Source organism: Pyrus communis, chromosome 13, assembly GCF_041283825.1.
Source record: "Pyrus communis isolate YQ-2024b chromosome 13, ASM4128382v1, whole genome shotgun sequence".
NCBI lineage: Eukaryota > Viridiplantae > Streptophyta > Magnoliopsida > Rosales > Rosaceae > Pyrus > Pyrus communis.
Window position 1 is genome coordinate 30,622,058 of NC_142577.1, and position 24,214 is coordinate 30,646,271.

General features: G+C 35.6%; 3 protein-coding genes and 1 long non-coding RNA gene across 6 annotated transcripts; 3 read left to right on the top strand and 1 right to left on the bottom strand.

Annotated features, from left to right (window-relative positions):
- Positions 1 to 507: 507 nt before the first annotated feature.
- LOC137736509 (basic helix-loop-helix (bHLH) DNA-binding superfamily protein) lies at positions 508 to 3,529 on the bottom strand. The gene is made up of 7 exons (XM_068475772.2): positions 3,027 to 3,529; positions 1,929 to 2,733; positions 1,560 to 1,688; positions 1,366 to 1,437; positions 1,150 to 1,218; positions 1,014 to 1,052; positions 508 to 914 (listed from the first exon to the last, which is right to left on the bottom strand). The coding sequence occupies exons 1-7, from the start codon at positions 3,353 to 3,355 to the stop codon at positions 750 to 752; spliced, it is 1,608 nt and encodes a 535-aa protein (XP_068331873.2). The 5' UTR covers positions 3,356 to 3,529; the 3' UTR covers positions 508 to 749.
- An 11,687-nt stretch (positions 3,530 to 15,216) lies between these two features.
- Positions 15,217 to 19,883, top strand: LOC137737237 (plant UBX domain-containing protein 7). Of its 3 annotated transcripts, none has more exons than XM_068476663.2 (11): positions 15,233 to 15,299; positions 15,414 to 15,533; positions 15,731 to 15,855; positions 15,948 to 16,070; positions 16,691 to 16,844; positions 17,199 to 17,276; positions 17,367 to 17,435; positions 18,164 to 18,307; positions 18,450 to 18,546; positions 18,996 to 19,267; positions 19,358 to 19,883. In XM_068476663.2, exons 2-11 carry the CDS (start codon positions 15,432 to 15,434, stop codon positions 19,520 to 19,522), a joined length of 1,329 nt encoding a protein of 442 aa, XP_068332764.2. In that variant the 5' UTR covers positions 15,233 to 15,299; positions 15,414 to 15,431; the 3' UTR covers positions 19,523 to 19,883. The 3 variants fall into 3 exon arrangements, with proteins under 3 accessions (XP_088538838.1, XP_068332764.2, XP_088538839.1); XM_088682713.1 differs by having other exon boundaries at positions 19,002 to 19,267; XM_088682712.1 differs by having other exon boundaries at positions 15,217 to 15,533.
- A 988-nt stretch (positions 19,884 to 20,871) lies between these two features.
- LOC137737923 (defensin Ec-AMP-D2) lies at positions 20,872 to 21,769 on the top strand. Its single transcript, XM_088682395.1, has 2 exons — positions 20,872 to 21,132; positions 21,249 to 21,769. The coding sequence occupies exons 1-2, from the start codon at positions 21,078 to 21,080 to the stop codon at positions 21,425 to 21,427; spliced, it is 234 nt and encodes a 77-aa protein (XP_088538521.1). The 5' UTR covers positions 20,872 to 21,077; the 3' UTR covers positions 21,428 to 21,769.
- A 514-nt stretch (positions 21,770 to 22,283) lies between these two features.
- LOC148692087 (uncharacterized) lies at positions 22,284 to 23,856 on the top strand. The gene is made up of 3 exons (XR_015955091.1): positions 22,284 to 22,509; positions 22,635 to 22,869; positions 22,973 to 23,856. It is a non-coding gene; the product is annotated as an uncharacterized LOC148692087 (long non-coding RNA).
- Positions 23,857 to 24,214: the final 358 nt, after the last annotated feature.

Sequence of the window (24,214 nt, forward strand, 5' to 3'; positions counted from 1 at the left end):
TACAAATATAAATCATTGGGGTTTAGCTACAAATTCAGGATTTGAAACTCTCATTTGTAATCAAATGTGTACGCATCGGTTACGCATGACTTACACTAACTCACAGTTGAAGCAGCTATGGCTATAAACTTCCATTAGTTCTTTTGCATGTGAGAATTTTACAAGAACTGATCGTGAAGAGAGCGAAAAGAAGAAGAATGTCAGATCAGAAAGAATGAACCGTTGACTTCCAAATAACACACAATATTAAGATCTTACCATCTTATATGTAGATCGAGTTAGTCATCTCTTAATCCATATAGACATAGAATTATATAAGTTCCGTAACACTACACCGATATATATTTAAAATCATAATCCCAAAAGATGAGTTGCATGATGCGCAAAATCAAAGGGAACTGTTATTAACACTTAAAAAAAATCTCATTTTGAGTCACAAATGTATTTTTCTTTCTAAATATAGAAAGTTTGAGATACAAAATAAGATTTTTGGAGTACTAATAACAATTCCCTAATCAAAATATACGTAGCATTAATATGAAAACCTGAAGTACATTGATTAGCAGCAGCTTCATGGGACCTTAATTAGGCTACAACCATAATACGAAAGATATAGTTACTTCCCATTCTTTTGAGAAGATATAAGTTACATGCACTGACCAATTTTTTCGCTACATTAAAATTATTACATTGGCCATAAGAAAATATGAAACATATATACTTAAATGTATCATTTATATGCACTTGGTTTATCTATACAAACTTCCTCTATATGTTGGTGTCCAATAGTCTGATCCTGTATTTTCACGATAAACTTGAGGCGTACATGAAACAGGCACCAAACATAGGCCTTTGCTCCTGAGATCAACCTTTGTATCTCCCTTGTGATCTTTTCTTTCCATCACCCATGGATCCTAATTAAAATAACACTAGTTAATTATATGTACAAATTGTTGAAGTACATTGATTAGAGTGTGTGTGTTTCTATATATGTTTTATATACATATATATACCTTTGGTGAATTTGTCTTCAAATAAGGGCTATTCAATAGCTGCAAAAATATTATGGAAATGTAGATTAATTCTTATTAGTTGGAAAATAAAATTGTTTTCAAAGAACAAATTTAACAAGAGATTATGATAGCATACCACGTGCACTTGTTCTTGCAGGAACTTAATGTATTGAATCGCTTCGTATAGTACTGATGCCGTATCAGTCTGAAATTTAATCAAATTATGATAGTTTAAAATATGACAAATATGATCACCTGCAGTTAATTAAGGAATGAAACATCTGCATAAAAAATTAATCCAGTTCAAATGAAATAATTAGCAGGTGAACTTGTGCTGCTACTTTCCGCTCACCTTTCCAAATGGAGACACGATTTGTTGAAGGGCCGTGATCCTGTCCCCAAGCTTGACTTTTGGTGCCTGCATCTGTTGATCCAATATACATTAGTTTATAATTTCATGAGCAAAAGTTAATGTAATCAATTAATTAACAACGATCAAGCATGATTTATTGTCTTTTGCCTTTTTTATTTTGTATGTTAGAGTACCTTTACAGATGAAACTGTAGAAGTTTCTTGCTTAGGCTTTTTCACGACTGTTTCTGATGATGTGTCGTCCGTTCTTTTCTTTTTTCCTTCATTTGCAATTCCCAGTCCTCTTCCACCACTCATTCTTGCCTGCGTGTAGTATATATATACATGTAATTAGAACCTGTCCTCCTCCACTACCCTTTCAATTATATATACATATATAATATACAATGAGCTTCAGATATGGCTCAAATAAGCTTAGGCGCGCAATTATACACACACATACACATAAAGAAGCTCGAGGGATCAGATATACGAGGCAAATTTAAAATCATTAGCTCTAAGTAAGTGAACAAAAAAATTAAATTAACTAAATATTGAGCTTACCGACGAAGAAGTTTGCAGGTTTTGCTTCTTAGAATGATCAGAAGAGTTCAAAGTTTTGAAACAAGGCTTAGGAGCATGAAGGTCATTCAAGGGCTTATTTCCTAATCGACTTGTAAAAGATATAACATCTGCAAAATTTCTGGCAGCATTAGTACTAGTGCATGAGGAATAAGAATCCGGCAAGATTGATCCATTTCCATTGAAGTACTTGCTATTATGATGATCTGCAGCCATTGGGTTGTCGAGGCCAATCTGATATTCAATGCCATTAGGGTGTCCATGGTTCTGATCGTCTACCTTCATATTTTGACTGCGGTAACACGAAAATAAACTGGATGCCGAGTTTCTATTTGTAATTCCCATCTGAGGATTGCATGATGAGGTGGAATCATTAAAAAACGGTTGCGGCTTTAAGTGACAGAGATTTGGTTGTGAGTAGTGACGATCATGATCCATTACTTGATGAGGAGGAAAATTGTTGAGTACTAGTTGTGGTTCTGGGGGTGCAATGGACCAACTGCTGACTAGATTAGACAACTTGGTTAACCTTTCGTTCTCAATACTAATATTCATGTTGTTATCCATGAATCCTCCATTTATTTGCTTTTCAAAATTGTTGAAATTGGAGGCGGCTGAGTTTGTGAACTCCCAAGTACTATTGTTGTCCAACTTCTTCAAGTAGTCACAAGCAGGCTCATCGTACATAACATGATGAGTTGACAAGCCCTTGGATGATAGTGCATCTATGAAGTTCTCTCCAACACCATGATCATTGTTGCGTAAATCATGGTTTGCATTAACGCTTCTGCATGCATGGTTCAATCAAAATTTAAATTAATTAAGTACCATATATATGCCGAAATTAATGTAGAGATGCATATATATACATAAACACGGCTCAAGTTCTACTGGAGTTAGTCCATGTGGTGAGGATAGATATGGTGATAGGTAGGATATGCTAGGCTCAAGGGTAGAACCCTGCTACGTAAGGAAAAATAAAAGGACAGTTCAAGTTTATCTGAGATTATGTAACTCTTTTGATTAATTACTAGCTAATTAGTAATAAATATGTTAGAGAAAATTTAATTAGTTACTTACAATAGGACATGGTTCCAAATATGATTATCAGAGACCTGTTCGCCATTAATCAGGTCGTCGTTGGAAGAAGCAGAACGTTGATCAGCAAGCAGTCTGCGAGAGGAGTCGACGCTGAGGCTTGAGTGGTTGGAGGCATTGGTAAAGGAAGTACTGGAGATTGAAACATCCTGATCAACATCATCACAATTATTATTAGAAGAGTTGGAGTACTTCTGATTTAGTTGCTGCTGCTGCTGCCATGGGTTGGTAGAGCTGACGAGATCCCACCAGTTTTGTTGCGTTAGCTGCGCAGAGGAAGAAGAGATTGCAACACCGCATTCTTCGGCCATTTGTTCTTAACGTTGTTCAGTCTCTCTCTCTCTCTCTGTAATGGAATGTTGTGGTGGAGGGTTTGGAAGGGATTGGGATATATATGCATATCCGTTGGGTGGTGACGTACGGCGTTTGTAGGCTTTATCCATCCATAACAAGGGGAGACAATAAAATATGGCCTCAGTTTTTCCACTAAAGTTCGTGGGCAATTATTAATTTATATAAGGACATAAATAACAACCCAATACCCAAGTGCTTGGTTTTAGGTTTAGGGTTTCCCGATGCCCAAGACCAAGAGTTCGGTTTTAGGGTTAGGGTTTCTTAATGCCTGTCGATTGGTTTATTTTTCTTTATTCTTCGCTAAGAAATTAAAACAACTTTTTTTATATTGATAAGGCGCCTGACACGACACTACTATTACTGATTCGTAAGCAATGAGGAATACGTACGTTCAGTACATTTCTCAAATACAATTGATCAACTTATACATATATGGTCGCAAATGCAAATTAGTTTATATTTAAAAAAAAATCACAATAGTCGTGACATTAGTTCTGCAGAAGTTGATAAAGGCATATCCAAACACACGTACCAGCACAATAACTGAATTAATCAAGTGTACCAAATTTGCCCTATACAGTTTAAGATTAGTACTCAAGTTTTAGGTCATTGGAACTTGTATATTTTATTTCTCTATATATCAGAAGAAGCTATGTGTTTTACTACTAGAGATCAACACAATGTGCTAAGATTGAATAATGGACCTAATTGGACCTTGATGATAAAATGGTCAGAAATTAAAATCGCTTTTGCTTTATAATTTATTAATATGTTTAGTATCTTTTACTTTTATTTTATATTTAACAAATGCAGTCCTTTTAAACGAAAGGTGTAGTTTTTTGGCCTGTGCATATATGTCAGTGAACATGGTCTAGTTGGTGGGTGTTTTTATTGAGTGGCAATCTGCATCACTCTACATCAAGTTCCACTTGGGAATTTTTTTCCACCTCTATAATTTCGTTCTCTACCACAATTAAGGGCCATTGGCTGCTGAAGGAAGGAAGCATTTTTAAATTTCTTAATTAGACAATGTCACGCGAACGAATACATGGTCATATATTTGATCCGTATTTGCTTTTAATTAAAATGTTCTTGCTAGGTACCTCTAGCTTCAATATCATCCACCCAATTTATCTAATATTTCTAATCTCTAGGCTTGGAGTGGAAAGTTTGATTATAGGTGGGGACTGGATACATATCATAGGTTAGACGGTGTTATACATTTAAATTACTTAATTTGATTCCTATTTAGACAATATTGAAAAGTTCATATTCTTTTATATAATTAACTAGTATATGCCTACACTATTGCCATAGTCATTTTCTTGGTGGTTTCTATCAATGAATATCGCAACTCTTTTTTTGCAGAATTATTTGTAATTATTATTGGTGTAGAGTTTGCATATCAGCTGGGTTGGCATTGTCTTTGGTTGGAAAGTTACCGCTCTAGTGTTATTTCTGCTCTTTAATTGTCTGATTTTGATCCTCCTTGGCCTCTTCGTACGCAATGGTCCATTTGTTTGGACTGTATTCGGAAAATGACTTTCTACGCATTTCACATATATTGGGAACGAATTTTTGTTGCAGACAATTTTGCTAACATGAGCTTGTCTTCTCCAACTTTAACTTGGCATGATTCTCATCCATTAGTGGCTCGTGCTGCATTATTTTCAGACTATGTTGACTTGCCTGGCTTCCGTTTCTTAAATTAATGTGAATTTAGGCATCCAGGTTTAGACCTTTAGGTTTGGTTTTAGAGGGGTAAGGTTTCATGTCCTCCCCCTCTTTTCTTTGTATCTTTCTTTGTTTTGTTTCTAGAAGGGTAAGGTTTACGTCCCCCCCCCCCTTTTTTTCGTGTATTGTTTTTATTATCACTATTTTAGGAGGGGTAATGTTTATGTCCCCCATGACTAGGTGTAACTTCTTTTTTCGTTATCAATAAAATTTCCCTTGCACTGTCGAGGTTTCCTAAAAAAAATAAACTAGTATATGCCGCGCACAAAATGTGCGTGGAAAATATTATTTTTGTTTTTAAAATTGAAGGAGAAAGGAAGAGAGTGAGAGAGTGAGAGAGAACGTGGGAGTGGGGAGGGAGGGAGTGAGGTTTATTTTTAATTTTTTGAAATTTTTGTAAATTAGAGAGGTTAAAGTCACATGTAGTGAGACTTAAACAACAACAAAAAAAAAAAAAAAAAAAAAAAAACCAAAATTTGTTCTTATGAAATTATGTTACTGCCTTTACCTATTTTGTTATGATAGAATACTAAATAGTCTTTTCATCTTTTCATCCTCTTTTGGTTGACAAAGAGAGTTCTATTAATATGTAGTTTAGATTTAGATAACTAGTATTGTGACGTCAATTGCTTTATGAGAAATGATAAGAGAACTCTCTAAAAAATGAGACTCTCCATGGACTTTCTGCCACCTCATGTTTTAACACAATGTTTTATAATGTTAGCACATAAAGTAACATTAATTTATGAGGTGGCAGATAGTTCATAGATAGTCCCACTTTGAAAGAGTTTCCTTAGCATTTCTCTTGCTTTACATATAATTCATAAAGAAAAGATATATGGATATAAATTCTAGCCATCTAATTGAGGAGAAATTTTTAATTGTGACGGGAACACAGGTGGTACACCACGTGTTTTTATGTAAGTAGTGGAAAATTATATTTTTAAGTTATTAACTTTTTGACATACATATCCCATTATTTATGTAATGACATGTGATGTACCACCTCGTGTGACGGTCACACTGAAAAATCTCTCCTAAATGAAGATGATAACCATCGAACCATGTCAAATTAGCTTTGTTTATTACCATCTTTTTGGTAAAACGATATGCTGGGTAAGACAAGAAAGCATTTTTCCATGTATCTGCATATAACAACTTGTTTACGTCTTTAAACATCAATATCAACACCGATGAAACAAATAGACGACTAAATTATAGCTGCATTATTTATGTCAAATGCGACCAAGGATGGAGTTAGAAACTTTCTTTAGTAGGGGTGACCTTAACCTCTAGTTATACTTGAGAAAAAAAAAATTCTTGATAGTAAAATTTCTTCTATAATATCATTGCTTTTCTCTTTCTTCTCAAATTTCATTTAGCCAACTTTTATACATTTTTTTCACAATGACAGCTTGTTGTACATATTACTGAAAATTCAACTAATCAGTTAAAGTACTTAAATACGATAAAATCAAGTTCTATAAGCATCGTGATTTTTTTCCTCTCACTAGTAAAAAAAAGCCTTTGGGCGACGAAACACATATCGTCGCGTATAGCCACTTTGCGTGACAAAACAAAAATCATCGCTCAAAGGCATTTTGGGTGACAAAATTTTAAAATTCGTTGCGCAAAGTCTTTACAAAAATAAAAAAAATTATTTTTTAAAAACCTTTGTGCGACGAAATCCAAATATTTCGTCGCCTAAATCAATTTATTTATTTTTATTTAATTTTATATCATAAATTTTAAAATATAGTTATTTTCAAAAAAAATTATTATTTTTTAAAAACTTTGATTGACGAATATCAATATTTCGTCGCCTAAACCCTATTCATTTGTTTTTTTATTTAATTTTATATTTATATTTTTAAACTAAAATATTTTCTTTGCGCGACGAATCAACATTTGCTTTAATTTATTTATATTTTAAAATTTAAAATAAAATTATATTCTTTTTTATTATTTATAAAAATTATTTTTTTAAATTTTGCGCGACGAACATATATTTCATTAGGCAAAATCCTTAAATTTGGGGGGGTGCCAAAAATGGGACGCGGGAATTTTTTTTAAGACTTTTCGCGACGAATATTTCGTAACGCAAAACTTTGTGTGACCAATATTTTGTCCCGCAAAGTGCCGTTTTTAAAACCAAAATAACTCCTACACAATTTTCTGAATCTCTGTCTCTATTCTCTTACCTCTCATCTTCTTCCCTTTCCTCAAATCCGACCCACTCTCTCAGACTCACTCCTCTCACTTAATCTTCTCTCTCTCTTCTCCATCTCTCTCACTCTCACTCACTCTCTCATCTTTCTCTCACTATCTCCTCTAACTCTATCACACTCACTCATTTTTCTCATTCTTATTCACTCTCAATCTTGCCAGAAGGTATTTTTCATTAATATGTGTTTTTGGAGTTAATTAATTGGATTTGGTGTGGGGTGGAGTTTGGGGTAGGCCAATTTTAGGGGAGATTATGCCCATTTTTTGGCATATCCCCCGCCACTACCACCACATTAGACTTGTATTAGGATTTTAATATTGTAGTTTGTTAATTTATGTGTACATTTTTAATATAATATATAGGGTAAATTACATAAAACTACCTCAACTATTGGGTCAGTCACAATTTCATACCCCATCTTTAAAACATTTCAATGTCATACCTCATCTTACGAATTTGTCACAATTTCATACATTCCGTCAGTTTGTCTGTCAATTTATCTATTAAATAGTGACGTGGCTTGAGACAGACACATTCTCTATTAAAAATTAATTAAATAATAAAAAGTAAAAAAATAAAATCATTTAATAATTTTTTTTGCATGGGGGACCCACCCTTTATCCCCTCACCTTTCTTCCCTACTCCCATCTTCCCCTAACCTAAAACCAAAACCACCGTAAACCCTTTTTTGCATGATTCTGGATCAGGAGGTTCTTGAGTGTGACGTCCTTGTAGTGTTTGGCCTTGTCGTTGAACTTGTAGAGGAGGACGAGGACGAGCCACGTGCAGGCGAAGATAGCTGGTGCATGAGCTTCATCGGAGACAGGGCTGTTGAAGTATCATTCTGGATGGGATGATTTCATCGGCGGAGGCCAGTCAGTGATAATGTTAGCGAGGATGTTGCTGTAATCGGTGAGGAACGAGAAGTAATTCATCGCGTAGAGAGTCAGATCGTGGATCCCGTAGCCGGTAGGGACGGATTTTGATGAGTCTTTCAGGACCATGAACTCGAAATTGGAGAGTAGAGATAACATCGATTCGTTGAGTTTGATGAGTGAATTGAGCGTCTAAGAACAGAGGGCAGCCATGGATTCAAAGCCGAAGATGGATTCGATCTCCAGCCAGTTCTTGGAGATCACAGTATACAAGTCGATGAGGCCGAAGATGTCGAGAGACGGTGAGTTCTTCTTGCTCTTCACCGCCACCAGAACTTGCGGGAAGTCGAATGAGCAAAGTCGCCATCTCACGAGAAATGTCTGTGAAACATGACTCGTGGATCGAGGTAGAGAACGAAACATGTGGTCGCAGAAGGTTCAATCGCCCTTGAAGAGCGTGGAGATCGAGATCTTCACCGCGTTCAACCAACTCTTGTTTCTCAGATCTGGAACCTTTATGGATCTAGTTATGGTTTTGGGTTGGGGAAGACGGGAGTAGGGAAGAATGGTAAGCAGGATAAGGAGTGGTTCCCCTACAAGGTTCTAAAAAACGCTAGGCGCTAGTTAGGCAATGAGCTGGCGCTTAGCGCCTAGGCAGTTAGGCGGGGTCTAGGCGGGCGCCTAGGCGGCCTAAGCGGATTTAGGTAAATTTCTTATATATTATATGAATTAATTAAATTTACTATATCAGATGTAAATAATTATTGAATAATATGTTATTTCTTATAGAAAAACATACATATGTGAAGGTTTTATGTACATATATAATATGCTTGCCTAGGAAGAAAAAAAAAATTATCTAAATAATTTATATAACATTTATATATATTAATATATATCCCAAACTTTTAAAAATATAAAAAGCCCACGCAAGTGGGTGGTTTTCATAATTAAAACCATCTGATGATCCTTCAAGTAGTAGTTGTCCATCTTACCTCTTTCACATCACCCAAGACGGACCCCAATCATCACCAGCTTCTGACCTTGGAAAGTGAAATGTCATTTGTATAACCTGTTCGTTTCTTCTTCTTTGCCCTTTCTTAAAATTGGATCTTTTAGTTTCTCTCTCTCTGTCTCTCTTCGCACTCTCTCTTCCCTCATCTTCATTCTTCTTCTTCGCCTTTTTAGAACCAAAATTGGATCTCTAATCCAACTTGCGCCACCACAGATTGAAATGTTTAATAGTCTATCTCTCTCTCTTTCTCTTCGGACTTTCTCTTCCCTCATCTTCACAGCAACGAGCTGTAGAAATTTGCCGGGGTTTTGCTGTTACGTACAAGATCGAAAATTTTAGATCGGATTTGTAGCAAGATTCAAACCGCCTAGACTACCGCCTAGCGCCGCCTGAGTCCTCATTGCCTAACTGAATGTTTTGGTCTAAATCAGGTCGGAGCTCCACCGCCTTATGCCTAGGCTCATTTTTAGAACACTGGTCCCCCATGGAAAAAAAAAATTAAATGATTTTATTTTTTTAGTTTTTAATATTTAATTAATTTTTTAATAGAGAGTGGGCCCGGTTTCAAGCCACGTCACTATTTAACAGAAGAATTGACAGACAAACTGATGGAAGGTATGAAATTGTAACAAATTCGTAAGATGAGATATGACATTGAAATATTTTAAAGATGGGGTATGACACTGTAACTCGCCCAATAATTGAGGTAGTTTTATGTAATTTACCTTAATATATATTATGTATAATTTGATCACTATTTTTCATATGTAGTTTTATTTTGAATATGTCAATTTAAATTAAAGTCATTACAAAAATAAATGTGACATCCCACATTGCCCAGGGGAGTGATCCTTATATGTATATTCTCATCTCTACCTAGCACGAGGCCTTTTGGGAGCTCACTGACTTCGAGTTCCGTAAGAACTCCGAAGTTAAGCGAGAAGGGGGCTAGAGCATTCATAGGATGTGTGACCCATCGGGAAGTTCTCGTGTGAGTTCCCATAAACAAAACCGTGAGGGCGTGGTCGGGGCCCAAAACGGACAATATCGTGCTGCGGTGGTGGAGCAGGGCCGTGAAGTGATCCGCCCCGGGCCGGGATGTGACAATTTGGTATCATAGCCTAACCCTGGGCGTGGTGTGCCGACGAGGATGTTGGGCCCCTAAGGGGGGTGGATTTTGACATCCCACATCGCCCAGGGGAGTGATCCTTATATGTATATTCCTATCTCTACCTAGCACGAGACCTTTTGGGAGCTCACTGACTTCGGGTTCCATGGGAACTTCGAAGTTAAGTGAGTAGCGCGCGAGAGCACTCCTAGGATAGGTGACCCATTAGGAAGGTCTCATGTGAGTTCCTGAAAACAAAACCGTGAGGGCGTGGTCGAGGCCCAAAGTGGACAATATCGTGCTACGGTGGTAGAGCGGGCCCGGGAAGTGATCTGCCCCGGGCCGGGATATGACATAAAGATACAATTCATTTAAATTTAAAAAGTAAAAATTCGAAAAATCTTACGCTACCAAATATTTCGTCGCGCAAACAATTACTATAATTAAATTAAAATAAGAGAAATAATAAAAAATAAATAAAATACCTTGTGCAACAAAATATTTCGTCGTCGCAAACAATTAATTTTGTCGCGCAAAATATTAAATTAATTAAATTAAATAAAAAAATAAATAGAAAACTAAATTTTAATCCTTAAATAAGATGAAGTTTAGAAAAATGTCTTATACAAGATTAAAAATTGATTTTAGTCCCTAGACTCAATTTAATGACATTATATTAAATATCTTTCTTTATTATTTATAATTTTATGGTGATCATAATTTAAATTTTATGAAAATATTATAAATTTTAATTCTCATTATGGTAAGTATCTTATATAAGAAATGTTTTTGTAAAGATTTTTTGGTACACATGTTTTTGCATATTTTCTTATGTGCCACTAATTCATTACAATATATTTAGGTACGAACATTCGGTACACTGGGCTAGTATAATATGTTTAGGTACGGACATTTCGGTACACTAGTTTATTATAATATATTTAGATACCAACATTTCGATACACTAGTTTAGTATCAGATATTTTGGTACAGACATTTCGGTACACTACTTTAGTAAAATATATTATGATAGAGACGTTTAGGTACACTAATTAGATGAAGTAAAATAAACATAATGAATTAAAATGTGTATAATAATAAATAATTTTAATTTTAATGTAATGACATTAAATAAGATATCTATTAAATATTAAAACAAAATTATAATATAAATTTGAATTAAGTACACATAAGAGGACTAAAATCAATATCCAATCTTTATTGAATTTTAATCTTCTTCAAGGATTAAAGTTCAAAAACCCCAAAAATAAAAAACCAAAAACTTTGCGCGACAAAATATTTTGTTGCGCAAACCCTATCATAATGAGCTTTGCGCGACCAATCATGTGCAACAAAAATTTCGTTTTGCAAGGTTTTGAGCGACGAAATCATACTTTGTGCAACAAATCTTATTTTGTCATGCAAAGTGTTTTTCATAGTAGTGTCGACACAAAACTTCAGTTAAAACAACTACTCCCAACAATGGATTTTAGTTGTCTCCGTCCTTGAATGCAACCAGAGTCTTTTATCTTCAAAATTATAAAGAGAACCAATTACAAATCAATAGCTCTTCAAAACTATAAATAGAGCCAATTACAAATCAATAGCTAGTGGGTATTTTTTTGCAGTGAGCCATCTCTAACTTTGGATCCTCTCTGTTCTATCTATTTCACACAATCCAAGTGTCATATCAAAGATATCCCTCCATGTCCCTGAAATCTCCCACGATATTTTGTTATTAGTCGTTGCACTTGCATATATGCACACAAATTATGAGATTAAGCATTGCTAACTTTCCTTCCAAAGGTTTTTTGTGAAACGACACAAACTATGAGAATAATGATTATTTTTTGCCTCCGAAAATTCCAACACACCAACATATAGATTCCTTGGAATTTTCATACATGCACCAACATACAAAGGAAAAAGGAAAGAAAAAGAAATACAAACTAATTAAAGTGAACATGCATGCACTAGGTTTCCGCCATATTCATCTTGAACTTGCTCAATTGTTTCATCTGACGTTAATTTAATTGGAATAGATTGACTTCACTACTTTCAGGCCAATGATCAAGATTTCATGCGCATATTTTTCCAATGGTAATCTGCTCGGTGCCTCCCCTAAAAAAAACCTGCACGCAATTAAATATTTGATTTTGATTTAGTGGAGCAAGAAAGTTGGCTAACTTTGTGGTGAATATATCAACCTTGGTGGCTTTAGACCTGATGGCAAAACCAACCAAACAAAAATGGCCACTTATTAGGAATGAGGAAAAAATTAAAAAGGTGCCTTACGAGAAAATCCATATAATTAATTAGCAGCGTATGCTTAGGATTGTGCACTGTTGGTGATGGAAGTTGAGCTAAGCTACCGATAGATTGAACCATTATAGATTATCATTTCAGAAATTGTTGGATTATATGTTCGAAATTCTTTTGTGTCTTGGTTCGCAATTCCTTTTTATTTAAATTATTATAATAATTTCAAATCTTACACCATCTTTTGAATAAAATAAAATTTAAAAAAAAAAAAAACATGACGCTTTATTACTTTTTGATCAACAACATCCGACTCCAACCGTAAGATTCCGCCAATGTTGGAGAGATTTGTTTCGGATCCTGCCAAGTATCAAGTACATATATAGCACAGTACGTAATTAGTTAGCAAATTGTTCCCATAAGATATTCAGCTACACACCCCAAAGTTAGGTGAATTGGACACATATGGCCAAAGAGTGCCTAAAACCCATATAATTAAAGATTACAGGTCCATTAAGCATGCATATATAGTGGTAGCCATTGTCATCTTTCTAACTTTCTTAGACATTTTCCAATTATTTTCCTGTGAGAAAGCTCCATCCATGGCAAGGGTTGTTCGACACGCGTTCTTGAAGCGCACGAGTCTCCTACTTTTGAAAAAAAAAAATTAGATGGGGTGGGACAAACTAATTAATTTGGTTTAATAGCACGCGACCTTTAATTAAATGAAATAAAAAGGACCTAGATTATATTTTTTATATAATCTGTGATTAAAGAATTTGCACAGAAGCAAAAGGTTGAATAATATATGGTTAAGTATTAATTTTTTGGTTTAGTGGTGCTCCATCTTTTCTTTACTAGATGTAGGTAGCTCTAGCTAGCAAACCTCACATGAGATTAAATAATACATTTTGACATCTTTAATATGTTAAGGACTAATTACACACTAAACACAGTTACATGAAAAAGTCATTTTACTTGGTGTATGTGATTTCCAAATTCCTTTAACAGCATTTTGATAGTGACTTCATAAACGTCAACTATTTATTTTGATTTCAAAATCTCACTGTTCTGTTGCGTCTACTGCCTTTGTTACAGACGTATACTTGTTGCGCTTGTGCTTGTACTTGTGACGATTGTGTAGGAGTTTTTCTGAAATGTTTGTTTATCTTCAAATTAATATTGTTAAAAAATGTACTGCCATATATACTTGACAATTTCTTACACGATTCATTGACTCGATACAAAAACGATAGAAAATAACAGGTTTTCGGGTCAAGCTGTTAACAAGCCAGGTTGTTATCAAGTCACTCGTTAAGAATCCTTTAATGAGTCGGGTTTTTATCGAGTTATCCATTAAGAACCCAATAAGGTATCGTTTGCAAGATTTAAAATTAAACGTGACAATTTCTTACATAGTTATTAATTTGAGATGAATCGACCCAATCCGTTAACAAATAAGGTCTTTATCGGGTCATCTGTTAAGAACTGATTAAGATAATGAGTTTAACACAACACAACTTCTTAATATAAGAAGTATGATATGAAAACGATAAAAAACGATAAACACAGCCTGTTTACCAGACCTACCTATATAAAAACCTTTGTAATCGTTTTTGATTATCCGATAAAAAACTAATAAGCGTGCACATTGAAACGAGTGGTTGTGGTTAAGAGCCAAAAGGATGAATTAGGCATTGACAAACACTCAGGCACACCAATACAAATGCATAAGATTGGTTCGGAGTAAATCTACATACCTACTAGCACTTGACCTTTCGCCAGTACGGCAAAACTTACTATTGGATCAAATCACCATTAATTGGACGGTGAAAATTTTGTGCGCTAATGTCACAACATCCCATCCACACATCACCATTATATTCAAATAGAATTAATGGAAATGATTTGAAAAATTTGAGTTTTAACAATAAGGACAAAATAAAAGGTAAATTGAATAGTACTAGAATTGACTTTTTTGTGTAAAAATATGATTTTTCGTTAAAATTCCCTTATCTTTTGTGGGATATAACCTAAATATTTTGTTTTGCTCTCTAAAACTTATGCATGACATATTTACAGTTTACTAATTCGTAGTTAGAAAAAAAATGAACCTTTGAGGGGTTGATTACAAGAATCAAAATATCACCCCTAACTAGTGTCCAATTTGTACAAAATAAGGACTTTGAAGTCATGATATTGTGTGAATCATACTCGTGTTTTTCACTCCCATATGGTAAATTCACTAAAGTAATACATAATCAAAATACAACACCTTTTATTTTGACTTCGATTACTAGTGAACATGCCTCTCATAATCATGTAGAAACCCACTATTTTTGAGTTCAAACTCTTCATCTCATCTCAATCTAGGACGTGTATGTGGCCCACCCTTTCTCATATGGGCCCTTTCAAGACCATTAGTCAGTATCTAACTTTGGGCCTCGTCTCAGATACCACTGACTGTCCAAACCGAAAAGCCCACAATTCTCCTAGACTACCCAAAGAACACCCTTCAAGTTCGTCTATATCTACACAAATACCGCTGCCAACTCTGTCTAAAATCGTAATTACAATTTTCCGAAAAAAATAAAAATGAAAGTTGCCTATTTATTAAAAAAATAAAAAATAAAAAAATAAAAAAATAAATAGAGGAACAAAATCCCAAGGTTTTCCTAAATCGGTACGTTTCGTGTTGCTCACAACCGTAGAATTTCCAGATGAAAATTTAAAATCCAATTGCTATCGAAGCAAGTAAAGATGGAAATTTGAATCCCGTTGTTGTGGTTGTTTGTAGAGCGAGCAAGCGGGAGGGATGGAGGGTGTGATGTCAGCAAATGACCAGCAGAGCCTGGTGTCTTCGTTTTTGGAGATCGCCGTCGGACAGACAGCCGATACTGCCCGGCAGTTTCTGCAGGTAACTTTCAATCTCTCATTTAGTACCCAAAACGCATCGCATTGATCTTTTTGTGTGTTGGGGGTTGTGGTTTTGCTCTTTGGGAAAAGGAAAGTGAGTTGGATTAGTGGATTTGGGTGCTCATTTGATTGAAAGGTGATGAATTTAGACTTTGTACAATGCGTGATTGTTGAAAGCTTCAATTTTTATGTAAACAGGCCACTGGGTGGAAGCTTGAGGAAGCAATTCAGCTCTTTTATGTGGGTAATGAAGCTGGGATAATGGCCGAGGCGGCGCCACTACCGACTGAAAATATTGATCGGTTGGCCGATCAAGCTTCTGGGTATTTCATATTCTTTAGTTGTTTATGTCTTTTTGGTGTGTTTTTTTTTTTTTTTTTTTTTTTTTTTCTTGTTTGACTTGGGTTTGTGGCAGTGTAAATGAAAATGTGGCACTTCCCGGTGCGAATGAGAATGTGGGACAATTCAGTGAAGATGAGGTGCGCGCGCCTATGCCTGTTATAAGGGACGTTCTTTATGACGATATGGCACTGTATGGGTATGTTTTATCACTCCATTTCTAGCTTTTTTCTTGTGAACTATTAAGCTTTTCACTTAATTTTGGTTGGTTGTAGTTGTATTACTTCTTCTGTTTCACGGCTTCTTAAGTGGATGGTATAATTGATATTATAGTGGAAGTGATCTTTCGTCTTTAAATTCAAGATCTTTGAACTGTGATTTGCATCTACTCAACAACTGTATTAATGCATTATGGTTATACTTGTTAGGCATTGCATTATGAGTTATGGGAAGTCACATGGTATTTCATTGTTCTTTCTTCATTCTTTTAGCAATTGGCATGCCATTTGGGAACATGGAGTTTGAGAAATGAAACGTGGCCAGGAATGTAACTAATTATTCATTTCATTTTAATTGAAGAGCTTTGTGTACTGTGTTTCTGATATTTTTACAACTTTCCTTTTAATTTTGTGCAAATAGTCTCCTTTCTATTTTCTCGACAACCTACAAGGTAGTGTAGATTGTGGAATATGTTTTAGTTTCTTTATCATTTCTTAATTCACGTTTCATTTGTGTACTCAAGTGAGATGGTGATGTACAATCGTGATTTTTTCTATTAAACGGTGACATTTAGTTTTTATTTTTTTCATTCTCATATAGAGCACCAAGGGCTCGATTGTCACAACATGAACAGGGTCCTGGGGTATGGGAATCAGACCAAGGTGCTACATCCTCAGAAAATGCTACTCAAGAGAATCTTGCATCCTTATATCGTCCTCCCTTTAAGATACTGTTCCAGGGTTCCTTTGAAAAGGTATGGTCTTCTGATGTTATGTTAATTTTTCAGTAGTGTGTATATTGTAGAAGTTGAACTTGAATGGTATATTCAGTGTTGGTGTTGCAGGTTGCTGGGAAGGGCTTTTTGGGAGTATCCCTTATTTTTTAGGCTCTTCCTTTGATTTTATTTGAATAAATTACATATATCAGATATGATCATATTTTTGCAGCTGTAACCCTCTTTTCAAAACCTTTCTGATTTGTTCTACCAAATTATAAGCATAGAAAGAATCCTAGTTCATAAAGGGACATGTTGAGTGAATTATTATCATTTGGCATTTCATAACTGTTGATGGAACATAATTTAATTTAATTTTTTTAACTAATGCAGGCAAAAAGTGCTGCTTCTGTCCAGGACAAATGGCTACTGGTGAACTTGCAATCCACTAAAGAGTTCAGCTCGCATATGGTACTGTTTGCTTTCTGGTTTATTTTATTTTGGTTTCGTTGTTCTCTGCATGTGGGTTCACTTTTGGTGTGTGTGTTTTTCTTTGTGAAGCTTAATCGAGACACCTGGGCCAATGAAGCTGTCTCGCAAACCATTATTACTAATTTTATCTTCTGGCAGGTCAGTTCCATGCTTTAGGTGTTCTTTCTTTGTATTAAATAAAAGTCAAATTTTGTTTTCAGGCTGTTCTATTATATTTACATTCGCAATACAAGTGCACGGCTGATGGTCTTTAATTTTCAGAAATCCTTTTTACTTATTTTGGGCTTATTTTTCCTATATACTTTATTCTTTGGTTATAATGGGAAGCTGTTGATATACATATGCACATTTACTCAATATATACCGTTTAATATATATTTATATGCATTAGTGTGGTTTTGTTTTTAAAAGAAATAAAGTCAACATGTATGTGACTGGATGTTATTACATATAAATTACCATGCACCCTTTGTAGAATTGTAAAAGCAAGTAAGTTTTGCCCAAGGCAGCCATGATGGTTTCAATTTTTGTTAGGATTATATTATGTTGTTGTCTTTGAACCAAAAGTTTGACTGAGGTTGACCTTTAGAACAATAGTCTTAGGATCTCTTATTGGAACTTAGACTTACGGAGCTTATTTATAAATTTGTTTGTGTTTTGTTGTATCTCATGATCTCATCTTGACCATACCTTTGAGGTACTGTTAATTGTGTCTCAAGGTTGATTAATTGTATCTTTGTGAGGGTTTTGCCTCCTAATTGTTTAACAGACACGTGCATGAACTTTTGCATCATCCTTATGATTCCGAAAAAATTAATTGTTTATTTTTTGTGTTTCACCTGTATAATGTTGGTTTGAAAATGCAGACCTATGATGATACAACTGAAGGCAAGAAGGTTTGCACATACTACAAGTTGGAATCTATGCCTGTAGTGCTCCTTATTGACCCAATTACTGGACAAAAAATGCGTTCATGGAATGGAATGGTTCACCCGGATCGTTTTCTAGAGGTAATTGTCATGGTGCACATTGTGTTTTCACAGTTGAGTATTAAGTTCTATCTTGTTCGCGTGCCTAAGAAACCGTTTCATAATGTGATCAAATTTTACTTTGAAGTTAAGTTTTGGTATGAAACCATCCTTGCTACTGTAGGATCTACTACTCTTCTTGGATGGTGGCCCTAGGGATCATCATGTAACTTTGTCCAATAAACGCCCAAGAGAAACTGCTCATCCACAAAAATCTAAGGGTATGTTTGGGATTCTTAATAACATCTGCTCCATTACATTGCTGTGAACTTTTTTATTCGTGGAGTCTGTTGCGCTTCTATTATTTTCCAAATTATAGCTCATGTATTATCACTTGGTTGAACCTTTTGAATGGATTGCTTCCTTGTTCCAACTTAACAAAGTGGGCTTGGGGGTGTGGGAGAGGAAAAAGAATCCCTGTGTGAAGTGTGATATGAACTCAAAGTTGATATACATACAGAAGAAACCAAGACCAGTGTGTGCTTTTTACTCCCGTAGTGGAAGTGATTTCAGTAAATTCTTGAACCTGAACGCTTATATTGCTAAGTTCTTAAGCCTTGACAATACCATATTGACTTGGTAGCAGCAGAGTGACTTGTATTTTGGATATATTTTCCTTTCCCCTTTCCTTTTCTTAGACGAACTGCATGTATGACTTAAGATGCTTCAGTTGCAGAGGAAGCTAATGAAGAAGATGAGGAAATGCAGCGCGCATTGGCAGCTTCCATGGAAGGCATGAAGGAGACCAGTGGAACAATATCCAAGGACAAAGATGAAATTATCACTGACAAGGAGGAAGAAACTAGCTCAATCAAGAAGCCTACATACCCACCTTTGCCTGAAGAACCCAAGGGTGACAGGAACCTCCTATGCAGAGTTGGAGTCCGTCTTCCAGACGGTCGCAGGGTCCAGCGGAACTTCCTTCGTATTGATCCAATTCAGGTGAGGAAATTTTAGATTTTTATGCAGAAAGTTTGTTTATGCTTGACCTCCCTTCCTATGGTTGGTAAATTTGAACTGTTTGTTTTGCAGCTGTTGTGGTCATTCTGCTATTCCCAACTAACGGAAGTCGAGGCAAGGCCATTTCAGTTGACACAGGCAATCCCAGGAGCTTCAAAGAATCTGGATTATGATTGTCAATCTACTTTTGAAGAATCAGGTCTGGCCAACTCTATGGTCTCGGTTACTTGGGAATGAATGGACAAATTCATGCTCGGTAGGCTGCCTTACGCGTCTCCAACTGTTACGATTGTGCCTGATGAAGAATTTTCTGGTTGTCATTTTGTTTATACTTTTGTTTTCAGGACCTACTAGGTAGGTCTTGTTTCGTGGATGGGGGGAGTTGGGGATACAGATTTTTTTGTGTGCGATTTATTATGTATATACTCATGCAAGGGCATGCTACCTATCTACACTCCACACTTGTTTATGCCTAAGCGCTTCTCTAGAAAGCACTTGTGCTTGTAAGCGCATTTGTTAGAAACACTTTTTATTACCAGTTGAAGTGCTTCCCAAAGCACTGGTAATTTGAAATCAAATGATATATGCAATTTTCTCACGGAATGGACCGTGGACTGTGATCAATGCCCCTTTCCTATTATTTTCCCCCAAACCTAAATAAGAAATGAACTTGAACTGGAGTATTGTTGTATGTATTAAAAAGGAAAGGAAAGCAGATAATTGGGAAAAGGAGTTAACCATTTCAACAGTGACTACATGCAAGTAATTCTAGAAGTTTGAAAAGTCGGTACCGACACATCGAAAACATTTTTCAGTAAACTCTGCTTTTACTATGAACTATTATTCCAGAGAAAATTGACATTTTAAAACAATTTTTTGGTAAATCAATTCTCTGAATTATTTGAATATAGCCAATTAAATCTTTCACCGTGAAATTTGATGTAATTTCATCTATTTTGTCATGAAATATTGACACGTGACCAGAATGTGATTCAGTCTTGAAGATAACATTGTGCCACTATATCTGATGGCAAAGTAGATGAAATTTCATCGAATTTGAGGATGAGGGATTAATTGGAAAATTTCAAATAATTTAGGTGGTTAACTTATCAAAAAAAAAAATAGTTCAATGGGTCAACTTCTACAAGAATAATACTTTAGAGGGTCAAACGATAATTTATATAATATTTTTCGTGTAGCAAGGGTTCCATGGGTTGGGATAGTGTGACTATGAAGTGTGAACAACTGGTTCATTTTTTCTCACGGCCTTCAAATGATGGTAATATTCATCATTCTATTTATTACGATAGATGAGTTTAAATTTTAAATTTGGTGGGCAAAAAATATCCCCATGAACAAAGTGATTATTCCACGTGTCCTTTTTATAAATGATTTGCCAGATTAATTCTTCAATATTCTTTGAATTAAAGAGATCGATTCCGATACAGTGAAGTAAAGTGGAGTGGCGAAGAAAAGAGGACGTTTGACAGCTCAATAGAGCTTGGATTGTCGACATGATATGTGGACAAGAAGCACATAGACAGACAATGAAATCACTGTTTCAACTTTCAACACTAGTGCGCCCTCACTCGCAATGACTCATTCATACAGAACACTATATTTTAATTAGTAACCTTTAATTTTCTCGGTTGTTCTCAATGGCATGGCACCGATCTGGTAGTGGTAGCTCTCTATATAAGGACTTGCATGTTGACTAATCTTTACATCAACTGCAGGTCTCTCTCTTCCTACTGAGCAAGAACATACAAAAAATCAAAACTCATATAGAAAGATGGAGCGATCCATGCCTTTATTTTCAACTGCCTTCCTCTTCCTTCTTTTGGTGGCTACCGGTAACATAAATTTACATATTCTTCTATAGCTAACTTGCTTCGTGTTAATATTGTAATTGCTGCCTAAGAAAATATACAGATCACTCATATATGTTTGGAATGTATACAATTGGCACGGATGATGGGACCAATGGTTGCAGAGGGTAGGACTTGTGAGTCTCAGAGCCACCGGTTCAAGGGAAGCTGCGCGAGTAAAAGTAATTGTGCAGCTGTTTGCCAGACTGAGGGCTTCCGTGGAGGCCATTGTCGTGGCTTTCGCCGCAGATGCTTCTGCACTAAACATTGTTAATTAATTAGCTACTAATTAACAATGTGAGGGAATCAAGACATATATGTGTGACATGTGAGGGAATTAAGATTAATAATCGCTTAATTATCTTTCCGTGCATGAATACCTACGTACGTACATGCATGCTTGTGTGCTACTAGAATAAATTAATAACCCAATATTTCACAGTTGGGTTATTAATTTTCTTGTGTTCTTGTTTGTTATAAGTACCACCTGCGTGAGCAGTTTTGTAATTTCGTATAGTTAGGGTTTATCTTATGTAACTTTCATATTTCTCAATGTCTTTGTAATACACTACCTTTTGTGATGCAATAAATGTTCTTCTCAACCATTGTACTTTAACGATTGGTCTTTTTAATTGAGATATCGTGCTCCATTCATGTAGATGCAAAATAAGGACATTAGTTTGACCTTATTATATAAGAACGAGCAAAGGTCATTTGTCTGCCACATGATCTCTATAGGGATGAAGTGGGAAAAAAAGGTTAATTTTACATGTTCCCACAAAGCTTTTAATTATACTAATTCTACATGTTTAGAAATTTTATAATTAAAATAATGTACAACTCGTACTTTAAAATTTTGTTATTATTTCTAAATCATGTGAAATGACCAAAATACCCTTCACTGAGTGTCATGGCTTAAATATCAACTTCTCATATTTTCCTAGTTTCTTAAATTGTTCTCGTACTCACAATTGTGTAGGCAAAGATGGAATTAAAATCGGAATCTTGAGTGTTAAAATGTAAAATTTAAAGTAATGGAGGGCACTTTTGTGAATTCACTTAGGAAATTACCAAGTGGGATTTAACCCACTGTCGTTCCCTCTCTTTCCCCTCATTTTCAATCACTCTCCTCTCTACGCTAGCTCAATCTCTATGCAAGTCACCCTCACTCTCTCTAACTCACCAAGAACCACCACCCACAACCACCATTCCCCTTTAAATAATCTAACCCCAAACTACCATTTTCTGCATCCTCGTGACATGAGGATCACGATGACGCCATTGCATGTGTGATCGGTGGCTGGGAGAGGACTGAACTGAAGAACCCAGGAGCTCCGAGTTCCTATTCGAACTCAGGTGAGGTTCCTAGCTCCATTCCTTATGAACTTGATTGATTCTGTGTTCTGTGGTGTGGTTTGGTGAAATTAGAATTTGAATGAAGGGTTTTTAACCCCTGCCATCCTCTGTGCATGCATGTCCAGTTCCGGCGACGAACTCCGGTGAGAACCGTTGAGTTCGAAGCCAGATGGGGGTGCTTTCCTGTTGGGTTGATTTGTTGTAACTTGGGAAGAAAGTAATGAGGTTCTGAGTTAAATTCTGATGGTTCTAACCCCTGCATGGACCCTGTTGGTTTTCCAGAATCCGGTGAGCACATTCGAAGAAAATCTGGCGAATCCGAGGTGGATTCGAACTCCATTCTACCTGAAATCGTTGAAGGTAAGCTCTTGCACGTTTTAGGAGTGGTTTTATTCTAAATTTGGGTTGATTACTAGAAAACGAGTTAAATCCGAGCTTGGTGACAATCTGGGCTTTTCTGCAGTTTCCGGTGATGTTCCAGCGCAAGCAAGCGACGGTCAACGGCGGTCGTCGTTAGACTTGACGGCGACAGCGGTGACACCGTTAGACTTCCTCCGTTTCCCTGAGTCAAACTTCCCGACGACTGGCCCGCGGCATCTGCGACGATGGGTACGACGTCTACTCACTGAAACGTGACGATGCGTGACAGCGCATGACGGCGGTGCTAAAATCAATTCACAATATTGAGAGTAACTCCACATCTTATAAGCCCAAATGTGACAATGCGTGAGCCTTTGCAAAGTTTCTGTTTTCACCAATGTGAAACTCTTTATCTTCACATTCTCACATGCCTCACGTCGAATTTTTAAACCAAACACGTGAACAACATGAACTAGGTGATAAGGAGCAAGTTTGGCTATTAGGCTTCACACGTGGCTCAACCTAAGGTTGAAGTTTTATCATTAAACCAATTGGCAATATAAAAAGTAGTCAAACTTCTTATAAGCTCTTACAAGATTTTTCTTTTTATCAATGTGTACTTTCACGTTCTCAGAAAAAGGTTGACAGTGAAAAACAATTCACTGCTGCAAGTACTGATCTCACCCATTCATTTGAGCACAGAAATATGCATGGCTCCTATTGTTTCATTTGCTTTCATTACAGATAAATAGAAATTAAGATGAAGCGTTCAATGCGTCTTCTCCCAACTGTAAGCATAATGATGAAGAAAAAAGAATCAAGGATCCAAGTCAAGAAGAGATCAAGGGTCAAACTAGTGTCACTTGTCAATAGGTAGTTATATGAAGTTGTGAGTTGTTAGAAGAGCAGTTATAAAAGTTGTTATAAGCAGGTTAGAATATAATCCAATAGTAAAGCGTTCATTACAAGCTTTGTAAGTACGATAGTTATATATAAAAGGAGAAATTAGGTTCTCATCCTTCATTTTACTATTTCATTGATTAAAATCATATTGCCTTTCAATTTTTGATCAAGGTCCTTGAGTATTAATAACATCATTAATTATTTCAATAATAATTTTTTTATTTATTTCTAAATATATTCATTTAATGTTAAAAATGTTACAATTAGTATATTTATATTTATGACTAAATTTTTTATCATATATTTTTAGTTTTAGTTTGTACCCATTTTTAATTTATAATTCTTTTTTAAGTTGTTCTAATTTTCTTTCCAGTTTTAATTTGTACTCATATATTAATTTCTTTTCGTGCCCATATTTTTTAAAGTTTATTTGTATTTGTAC

Excerpts from the sequence above, each read along its gene's own strand:
- LOC137737923 (XM_088682395.1), top strand. The coding sequence starts at position 21,078 with ATGGAGCGATCCATGCCTTTATTTTCAACTGCCTTCCTCTTCCTTCTT. Across the intron at positions 21,133-21,248 it reads CCTCTTCCTTCTTTTGGTGG|TGGCACGGATGATGGGACCA; the intron begins CTACCGGTAACA and ends AATGTATACAAT.
- LOC137736509 (XM_068475772.2), bottom strand. The coding sequence starts at position 3,355 with ATGGCCGAAGAATGCGGTGTTGCAATCTCTTCTTCCTCTGCGCAGCTA. Across the intron at positions 2,734-3,026 it reads ATTTGGAACCATGTCCTATT|AAGCGTTAATGCAAACCATG; the intron begins GTAAGTAACTAA and ends CCATGCATGCAG. Across the intron at positions 1,219-1,365 it reads TCGTGTCTCCATTTGGAAAG|ACTGATACGGCATCAGTACT; the intron begins GTGAGCGGAAAG and ends ATTAAATTTCAG.
- LOC137737237 (XM_088682712.1), top strand. The coding sequence starts at position 15,432 with ATGGAGGGTGTGATGTCAGCAAATGACCAGCAGAGCCTGGTGTCTTCG. Across the intron at positions 16,845-17,198 it reads TCCAGGGTTCCTTTGAAAAG|GCAAAAAGTGCTGCTTCTGT; the intron begins GTATGGTCTTCT and ends TAACTAATGCAG. Across the intron at positions 18,308-18,449 it reads ACCCGGATCGTTTTCTAGAG|GATCTACTACTCTTCTTGGA; the intron begins GTAATTGTCATG and ends TTGCTACTGTAG.